This window comes from Seriola dumerili, unplaced genomic scaffold (assembly GCF_002260705.1).
Source record: "Seriola dumerili isolate Sdu_G_001 unplaced genomic scaffold, Sdu_1.0 BDQW01000260.1, whole genome shotgun sequence".
NCBI lineage: Eukaryota > Metazoa > Chordata > Actinopteri > Carangiformes > Carangidae > Seriola > Seriola dumerili.
In genome coordinates this window covers 54,268-64,206 of record NW_019174515.1, presented here as the reverse complement: position 1 = coordinate 64,206, position 9,939 = coordinate 54,268, and the positions used below count along the sequence as shown (strand labels likewise).

The following is a 9,939-nucleotide window of genomic DNA, read 5'->3' as shown; positions in this document are numbered from 1 at the left end:
ATAAATTTGCACAACTTCCGGTCATAATAAAGCTACATATAAAAATGTAAAAACGTTGAAATGAATCAGTTAAAAAAAAAATACGTTACGGAAAAATAAGTATTTTCCTCTCAAGTATCAAAATACGTATTAAGTCATTATCACATAAAACCAGTAAAATTACAAACAGTAAAGACGAACCAGAGAGTGGGGCACATACCTTTTAACAATAAGAATATAATTAAATAAAAACACCAAAAGACATACTTATACTCTGCATTATAACAGTTGTTCTATTCCCAATTTGTGAAATAATATACATGTATATTTTAATTTCATTACCAGGAAAAAAGAGGTTCCTGTTCGAGTATTTACACTTATGAATTTAAGATCTGGTCATAAATATGATAAGATTGTTGAGGTAGGACTTGTCTTCACCTTCATCTTTTGTGCAGGAGTTAAGGAAACCAAATTAGATTTTTTTTTTAATTTCAGAGAGAAAGTTTAGCATGATAAATAGTAAAAATAACGAAGCTGATAGAGCCTTCCACAAAACTCTTAGTGGTTTACCCGCAATTATAATTTTTTTTTTCTAAATTCAAATAATAAGAAATTGTTTCATGTTGTTTGCGTGTTGCCGCTTTTATTTTGAATTCCACAAGAGGGCACAAATGCGCCAAATATGATTCCGAGGAGCTCCTCATTTGTTCAGTAGAAGAAGAAGTTCACCTCGCGGGATCAGGGCAGTGGGAAGCGCCGCGGACTTATCTTCGTTGGAAACAGTTTCTTATTTCGTGATTGTGCGGCCTCAAGTATCTTACAAACAACGTGTTTCGGGTAAAACTACACCAGTCTGTGTGTGGATTTCTACAGGCAGGTGGTAAAGCAGTCAAGATATAAACTGTTTCGAGGAAGGCTGCCAGGCTTTTAGGTTAATCACCATGAGTTACGGTAGGCCTCCGCCGGACGTCGACGGCATGACTTCCCTAAAAGTGGACAATCTCACCTACCGAACATCGCCCGAAACCCTCAGACGTGTATTCGAGAAGTATGGCCGGGTAGGGGACGTCTACATTCCCCGAGACCGCTACACCAAAGAAAGCCGGGGGTTCGCTTTTGTGCGGTTCCACGATAAACGGGACGCCGAAGATGCGATGGACGCCATGGACGGTGCGCTCCTGGATGGACGGGAGCTGCGCGTCCAGATGGCCCGGTATGGAAGACCCCCAGATTCCCACTACGGTGGAGGGCGGCGTGGAGGACCCACGCGGAGGTACGGGGGTTCTGGACGGCGAAGCAGAAGGTAAGAGTAAGCGAGCAACTTTGGGTGGACACCGAAACCAGAATCCATAGAAGAATTCGGCTATTCAAGGTGGCCTTGGCCTACTGACCAATGCACAGAAGTATTTTATTGTTTTTGCTAACTAGCAAGATCCACTCTACAATTCGTCATAAATCACATGTAACAAAAGCTACTGTGATACAGATTTTCTCTGTAAAGAACAAGCTGCTTGGTGGATCAAATCAATACTGAATTTACCAGGAGAACCTAATAAATTCATTGTTGCACATCCGTTTTGTTCTGTTTGGTATACAATGAGAGAGAGAGACAATTAGCCACGACTCGAGATGTTCTGAATAACCAGAGTTTTTCAGTTGTGTTTTCTTAGGACATCTGATCTACCAATGTCAATTAATCCTGAGTTTACTATCTTATTAGTGACAAAGTAAACCCTAATCAAATCTGTATAAGGTGTCTCTTGGGTATCAAGGTGGCTCCGTTCAGGACTGCCATCCCAGGTCACAGTGTCTTCAGTTCAGTGCCAGCTGTTTTAACACTGTAGATAACTCAACCCACTGAATGTATCCAGCTCTTCCCCCAGCCCAAGACACAGAAGACGCAGCAGATCCCGCAGCAGGAGCCGCTCTCGTTCTCGGAGCCGATCCCGCTCCAGCAGATCTAGGTCCCGGTCCTACTCCAGATCGAAGTCCCACTCTCCCAGGAGCAAGAAGACCAAGGCCAAGTCCCAATCCCGCTCCAGATCCAGGTCCAGGTCCAAGTCTAGGTCCAGAAGCCGTACCCCTTCCTCCAAAAGAGGGTCCAGGTCTAGGTCTAAAAGCCAGCCCAAGTCAGCAGCAGAAAATGGAGGTGAATCCCCATAGAGCTCAGCACAACAGCAGCAGGTGAGTTTTTACAAGATGTTGCATTTACACCAGCAATGAGACATTTTTATTAATGTTTTGTTCCAGTGCTCCTTTGTTTCATTAGTTTCGTTAATTCATCAGGGTTGGGGATGGTCCAGTTAAAGCTCAGCAGGACCAAGACCATGCTGAATCTAGTTATTCAAAACTAAAAATTTAGTAGTAAATGATAAGTTGCTCTTAAATAAAACAATGTTTCTGTGCTGGTAAAGTGGGGTATTTTTTCCTCCAGACTTTATTTGTAACACAAGTTCTTGTATACTCACATAGCTGGGTTTTTATTTATTTATTTTTTTATGAACGGTTCTGACAGTAAAACAAATCTGGACTTCTCTCCTTCCCAAGCTGCGGCATCCTGTTTGCTAAAGTGGAGTGTGAGCTGAGCTGAGGCAGTATGAGCAGTTAGGTGGGTGGTGAGCTGCCCACAGGCCGCCTGCTGCTGGTGAGGGTTTCTGTGCAGCATAGCGGAGGCAGTCAGTGTTGGGGTTTGGTGTTGAGGTATGTCTGTCTGTCAGCCCTCGGGCTGTTCACTTTTATTGTTGTACCTCATTTTAAATGACTGTAGTGGGATACGAGGGCTGTAATTAGACAGGGAGCGTTTCACATCCTGGCTTTGCAGCACTCGGCTTTAAGCATCGCTGATTAAAAACTAAATTAATGCTGTGATTCAATATATAATATGTCAGTAGGAGTTCACCAGAACATGCCAGCCTCACAAGTTTCCCGGGGGCAAGATGATGTCTTCAAATAGTTTTGTACAACCAATTAAACTACAGATATTGAAATCAAAATGAACATTTCAACAGCTGGAACCACAGAGCATCGGGTAACTTATACAATTGATTGTTAAAATGGTTGCTGATTAATTTGCTGATGATCAGCTAAACAATAACTTGACCAATCGTTTCAGCTGTTGAAGTGTGGTGCCCTCCTGGTCTGGGGTTTTAAGGCACTGACCATGAACCTTAATGTTGCCAGCTGAAGTTGGGCCAAGGACCTTTGTTGCATGTGTCCCCACCCCTGTCATCTTTCTACTGTTCCCTCTATAAAGGCATAAAATGCTCAAAGACTTGCATACAAAAACACGGGAGGTAGGTCTGACTTAAGGGTACTGAAGGCAGAAGAGTACTGTGTGATCATGGACAAAGGATGAAAAAGAAGAGAGAGCTGGACCCTTGAGGCTTTGTGTTAAAAGTCAATATGATATGCACACAACTGATTGGTATCAGGTTTTTTAAAAGCGCACTGATGATTTGATTTCAAATTGTTGGCTCACTCTTAGTTGACATTTCCTAACTTTTGCTTGTTTTGCCAGTTTCAGGTGACAACCTCAGAACTTCTCAGACAGGATCCCACACAAGCAACAGTGTCCAGCTGTAAAAGGTTATTATTGTGTCTTCCATGCTTTGGTCTGTTTTATTCATTTCGCCTTAGGAAGGCTTTTTTCATGACATCGATGTGCTGTGATTTTTATTTCCTTTTCATAACATGTTTTATGATTTTGAAAACGTTTTTAACGTGGAGGAGAATTTGTGTTCAGACATAGCTTTTTAGATGAGTTCAGGACATAATATAAATGTGCTGCATTGGTCTAGGTTGCACCTGTCCTTTCAGTTCTCCTCTCTGCAGCCTGTATCATGAAGCGAGTTCACCTGTGTCTAGCTTTCTTTGGGTTTCCTGGCCTTGCTAAGCCTGACATTCCTGGTCTTTGATAACTGGTGTCATAACTAATTTCATAATTACAATCCAGTCACAGGCAGCATCACAGATACTGTATGAGAATATAACTTTCATTCAGGCAAAAGATATACAATAATTACTGGATGAATGTTATAAGTCTTTATTATATTCCCCTGAACTGCAGTGACTTTCGATCACTGGTTACTTTTCTTCCTGATGTTTTAAACCCAAACTGGACAAATGTGTTATATGTTCTGATTATTTTATCTTTGGAATATATAATTATCTGAGTTTATTGTCTCAATCTAATCACTGTAAAATGCCAGAAAATAGTTAAAGTGCCCAGTACAATTCCTAAAGCTCAAGGTAACATCTTCAAGTGTCTTTTGTCTTGTTCGATCAATAGTCCAGAATCCAAAGATTCAGTTTACTCTGACATAAAATAGAAGAAAGTAGCAAGTTTCTGAGATTTTCTTATTTGACATCAAAACATTTTGTTTTCTTGTTGTTGTCATTTTGTTGCATCCATCCATATCCAGATATTGTGAAGATGTAGAATTTTTATTTTTTTTGGTTTAGTTTAGTCATGGAAGTCTACTGTATTATAGTAAGTGAATCGGCTTTATGATGCTGGAAAGCCTGAGTTAAGCCCAAAGTTAGCTGGCTAGCACATTCATCTCACTGGCATCACATCCAAAGTGACATAAACTACAGTAAACATGAAGACATTTTGCTTTTATTTACATTTTTCTACATGAAATTTTTCCTTACGATCTTTAATTGCTGCAGCTCAGGGTGTCGTTGTTAGGCATGACAGCAGTGTGTGTGTTAACCCCTGTGTTGTATATGGTTACACATGATACACAGTAAAATGATTAGGGGTGTAAAGTTTGGGTTAAAGTCATCAATTTGAAGAATGTGTCTGGTCAGCGGAAGGTCTTCACAGATTTTAACGTATAATTCATCTTGTTTATATCATTTAATTTTACAGGACATCATTTACTGGACTCTAGACACCTTCTTGTTTTTCATTTTTTGATCCTAATCCTGCTTGTATGTTTTTTTTTGTGCACTAGGCGCAGTTGTGTAGCAGTTGAGTATTGCTGGTTAGCTGTTAAGGTGGCATGTTGCTCTGCTGAGTGCTTGGATGTATCCAGTATTCTCCAGAAAGCTCCTGTGACTACCAGTGGTACAGTCGCTACAGTCTCACCCTTTGTACAATGAAATGTTTTTTCCCCATGTGGTCATGGTAGATAAATGTGACTTTGATTAAAGATCTGGTGTTTTCACTATCATTGTCTCTTCTTGTATTACTCAGTGTATTTTTGGTGTAAACAGTTGATAAAATATAATTAAAGGACAGCTACTTAAAGTTATACATGATGACTACATGCTTCAAAATTACTATTACATCTACAGTTGTGTGCAAAAGTTTGTAAACCCCTGGGCAAATCGCATATATAATAAATAAATAAAATCCCTGCAGCAGACATTGCGCTGTTGCTTTTTATTTCATGCACTTAATAAAATAGAAACACATTGAATAGTAATTGTGGCATGTGCAAAAGTTTGAGCATCTGACTAAATCAGTACTTAACCGTTAAGGTGGGGAGAAGAATCAGTGATAGGATCAGTTCGCACCAGAGAAATGTTTGCAGTCATGTTAACATTACAGTGGACTGAAGAAACAAGACCATAGAGTCATTCAGATTCAAGTTCAACACTAGTCTGAGATGCAGCCATTCAATCATAAGATATTCTGATAGAAATACAACAAACAAAATTTAAATGATGGGACCGAGTGTGATATACTTAATTAAAGGAAATAAATTAGAAGATACATTTTATTAATCTTAAGCAAATTTCATTATTAGTTTATTTATTATCATATTATTATTAAATCAGCCTGGGTCCACACTCCATACCAGTTGGTGGTGGTAATGCACCCGTTCTTTGTTCGCCAATCGTATTAAAAAAACAAAAAAAAAAAACAAGGGAGCGAGCTGTAGGCTACAAGAAAACCAGAACATCATCCCCGTTAAAACGTGAATTACAGAACTGAACAGTTAAACTCGAGAGGAAAGCAGCTTTTATCATCTGTCCACTGTTGGTAAGTGGTTATTAACTGAGCTGTGAGGGAAGGGCGAGAGCTGGCAAAGCTAAAGACAGTGAAATTTCCACCTTCAGTCCCTGTGTTAACCGTTCATTTGTTCCCTCTCATATGATAACATATAATTTTAAGTATTCTCGTATCAAACTCCTCCCGTTCGCTCCTGTAAAACAATATTTTGATGAGCTCGGGATTAGCAGTGTTAGCATCTATACACACACACACACACACACACCTCCCTGTGTGTAGATGCTAACGCCACGTTCAAGCCATAGTGTTTCAACTGAAATCACGCAGCAGGTTGAAACAAACGGTTCGACCTCCGACTGGTAACGGTACGTCCACACCTAGATTGTAGAAGCTGTGCCCGTTTTTCAGCCCTGAGACTCGGCTGTAACTGACACTATCCCTCAGCGCCTGTATTTTTGTTCCAACCAACCAGTTTCTGTTAAACCACGGCCACTTTCGTATTGGTTAAGGGCTTCGTTTGTTCTGTCGAGGCTTTCGTCATAAGGAAGTGGGCGTGGTTTCATCGTAACTATTGGATGTATTATAAGACCTAATAATTAAGTTATTTCTTAATAAGCATTATAATATTATTAAATATAGTAGTAATAACTTATTAATTAATTGTTAAGTTCTAATAATACATCCATGATCGTAACTGTGAGAAACAAAAGAACCGTCAGCACTTTATGTACAAGCCGAACTGCCTTTATGCCGAAGAATACCGAAGAGGCCACCGGGGAGCTGTTTCTTGCTATTTCTAGAGTTTGAAGACTCACTGTTGCAGTTTGGTTAAGTTACACAACTTAAAGTGCCTGTAAGAGTTAATAATTGTTTTTGGATTTTAACACTTTCACACACACAGCGAGGTGAGAGCCAGATCCCAAAATTTCACCATCAGGGTGTCTGGTGGTTGGAAGACAGACTCAGGATAAATTGTTTTCACTGATTAAATGTTTTGATTCTTTTTTGCAGATTGACCCAGCCAAGCAAAACTTGTGTTAACACTCAACAACCATGGGCTCCTCTATTGAACTGAGTGAGGATCTGAAAATGAAGCTGATTAATGCCTACAAATCAGGGAAAGGCTATAAAAAGATATCAAACCACTTTGGGTTCTCGGTTTCCACTATCCGGAATGTCATTAAGAAATGGAAATTAAGGGGAACTGTGGAAGTCAAGCCAAGATCTGGAAGACCAAGAAAAATTTCAGACAAAACTGCACATGTTCTGGGCAGAAAGGCAAAGGAAAACCCCCACATGACTGTAAAGGACCTGCAGGAAGGTTTAGCGGACACAGGAGTGATGGTGCACCTTTCCACTGTGCAGCGTTGCTTGAAAAAACAGGGTGTACGAAGACGTAGGAAACCCGAGGAGACCTCATCAGACAAGTCATCATCTGAAGTCTGCAAAGCAACATCTGGATAAGAGTTGTTTTGGAAAAAAAAGTGCTGCAGACAGATTAAGTTAAAACTGAGCTCTTTGGAGAAGGTTTGATGCAACTAACTGTAAATTCCTTATGATAAACCCCCTCATGCATGCTTAGACAACTACAAAGTGAGTTTTGTTGATAACGATAGGAGTAACTCCAAGCTGCTAATGACAGAAATGGCCAAACACCAAGCAAATGACATGATAACACTGATTCAAAAGTCTATCAAACCCCTGCAGTCCTCAGTGGATGCATCAGTATATTCAGGCTCCATGTAACATTGGTGCTGGGAAAAATGTTGAATGGCTTGCAGCGGCGGAGACCACAGTTAAAGCTGCAAAACCAAAATGCCTCCCTGGTGGAGCATATGGAGGACCTGGAGAGTTGATGACGTAGGTCTAATCTACTTCTCTTCCAAGTTTTTAATGGAAAGCTGGTAACAGGCTCAGTTATGTAAAAAGTCCTCCTGTTTTGACTTCTTGCCAATGCACTTGAACTTGACAGTCTTAAATTGATGTGGAAGAAAGATATTGGGGAAAATATTGAAGAACAACAATGGTGCCAGTATGGTGGGGGGTTTATACCTGGCGGGAAAAAAAGAAAAACACAAGTGGCAGAATCATTGTGAGACAATGGAAATAACGTCATGGAGGTCACATCCTCATTATTTGAGCACTGGATTGAGATCATATCTGAACTGAAACCTGTTGTTAACAACATGGAGCCCATTCTGGGACCATATTAACAACAGATAATGACTATGAACTTCTCTTGTATCTAGTCCATCATGTTCACTTAACAGTACAGTAACAGTAAACACACTGTGTATGCATGCACAGCATATATTTTAATTATGGTACATTTTTATTTATATTTGTTCTGATGTATTTACATTTGATTGTATGCTGGCTATCTCTTATCTGTATTCTACTGTCTGACAATTGTTATTATTGTTTGTACTAGTTATTTATTTATGCTTACATTGAATGTATAATTATGATCGTAAAATCCATCATATATCCAAACCTTCCAAAGGGAAGGTTACAAAGTATTGACAGTAGTTTTGCACATGCTATTATCTCAGTTTATGAAGGAAGTAACTGTTCACGAACACATGAAGAAAGGCACATTTGTAATATTTGCTGCAGGGGTTGTGTTTACTTCTTTTCACTTCATAAATCTCTAAAATATGCACTTTTCCATAGAATAACTATGGTGATTTAAAATGAAGATAACGCCTAGAAGAAGAAGTTATGTTGTTTCATTTTACAGAACATCGTTTACTGGACTCTAGACACTGCGCCTTCGCATTTTTTATCCTAATCCTGCTTGTATGTTGTTTTGTGCACTAAGTGCAGTTGTGTAGCAGTGATACCGTCGCTACAGTCTCTTTCTATGATGAAATGTTTCCCCATGTGGTCATGGTAGATAAATGTGACTTTGATGAAAGATCTGTTTTCACTATTATGGTCTCTTCTTATATTACTCAGTTTATTGTTGGTGTGAACAGTTAAATACAAGCAGTTGATAAAATACAAAAAAGGACAGCTGCAGTGGTACCATTTAAAGTTGTAAATGACAACTGCATGCTTCAAAATTACTATTAGATCTGTGAGGCAAGTGCAAAGACCATGTTGGTGTGTATGTGGCTTTTTGTCTCCTCCTAGTGGTTGAATCTGGCTCACTTGTCAAATTGATGAACATTCTCATTACATTAACATGCAGTGTTAAAAAAAGTGCCTCACTAAAATTAAATATCTATTTAACAGGAGTGTCCTTTGTACACAAAGAACTTCTGAGCTCAGTGCTGGTTAACCAGCTGTACATCAGTCAGGTAATGTTCATGGTGGCAAACCCTTGTTAAAGAAAGCAGTCAGTGTGCTTTAAACCAGTGGGTTCCAACCTAAAGGTCGGGACCCCTCCAAGAGTTGCAAGATAAACCTTAGGGGTCAAGAGGTGATTAACAGGTGTGTAAAGAGGAAAGACTACATTTACTCTAGCTCTTTCATTAAAACCAGTGAGATCCAGTCTCAAGCATCTAAAAACTGTTCAAATTGAATAATCTGGAAAGAGAAAATATGGCAAATCAAGAACTGTCAAGAAATGTCAAGAAATGTCAAGGATATCAGAAGTGTTAAAAAGTCTCAATGACATGGGCAAGAAATATGCAGCTAAATCAAGCAGATATAAATATATAAACTGAGATGTCTGCTTCAGGTAGAATTTGATCTCCTAACCATAGGCCAACCAGAACTTCAACTGATCCCCAAGATCCATCTCGCTTTCAATTGAAGACTACAAAATTCTATCCAAAACAAACTATGCCCAACATTATTTCAGCAGATCAAACAGGGGTTATGCTGGGAAGCCATTCTTTTCTGAATATACAATGGGCCCCTTAGCACAGACAAGTAAAAGCCTGCACCTCTTTACTGACATTTTTCATCTCTTTGTGGTCATTTTGTGTCCCGTTGTGGTTGTTTTGCACCTCATTACGGTCAGTTTGCTTTTCTTTGAGATTGTTTTGCGT

The 9,939-nt window shown here is 39.5% G+C and overlaps 1 protein-coding gene across 3 annotated transcripts; it reads left to right on the top strand.

Annotated features, from left to right (window-relative positions):
- Positions 1-703: 703 nt before the first annotated feature.
- LOC111230261 (serine/arginine-rich splicing factor 2-like) lies at positions 704-5,153 on the top strand. Of its 3 annotated transcripts, none has more exons than XM_022756930.1 (3): positions 704-1,282; positions 1,863-2,163; positions 3,497-5,153. In XM_022756930.1, the coding sequence occupies exons 1-2, from the start codon at positions 921-923 to the stop codon at positions 2,140-2,142; spliced, it is 642 nt and encodes a 213-aa protein (XP_022612651.1). In that variant the 5' UTR covers positions 704-920; the 3' UTR covers positions 2,143-2,163; positions 3,497-5,153. The 3 variants fall into 3 exon arrangements, with proteins under 3 accessions (XP_022612651.1, XP_022612650.1, XP_022612649.1); XM_022756929.1 differs by having other exon boundaries at positions 1,851-2,163; positions 3,503-5,153; XM_022756928.1 differs by having other exon boundaries at positions 1,851-2,163.
- The last annotated feature ends 4,786 nt before the right edge of the window (positions 5,154-9,939 follow it).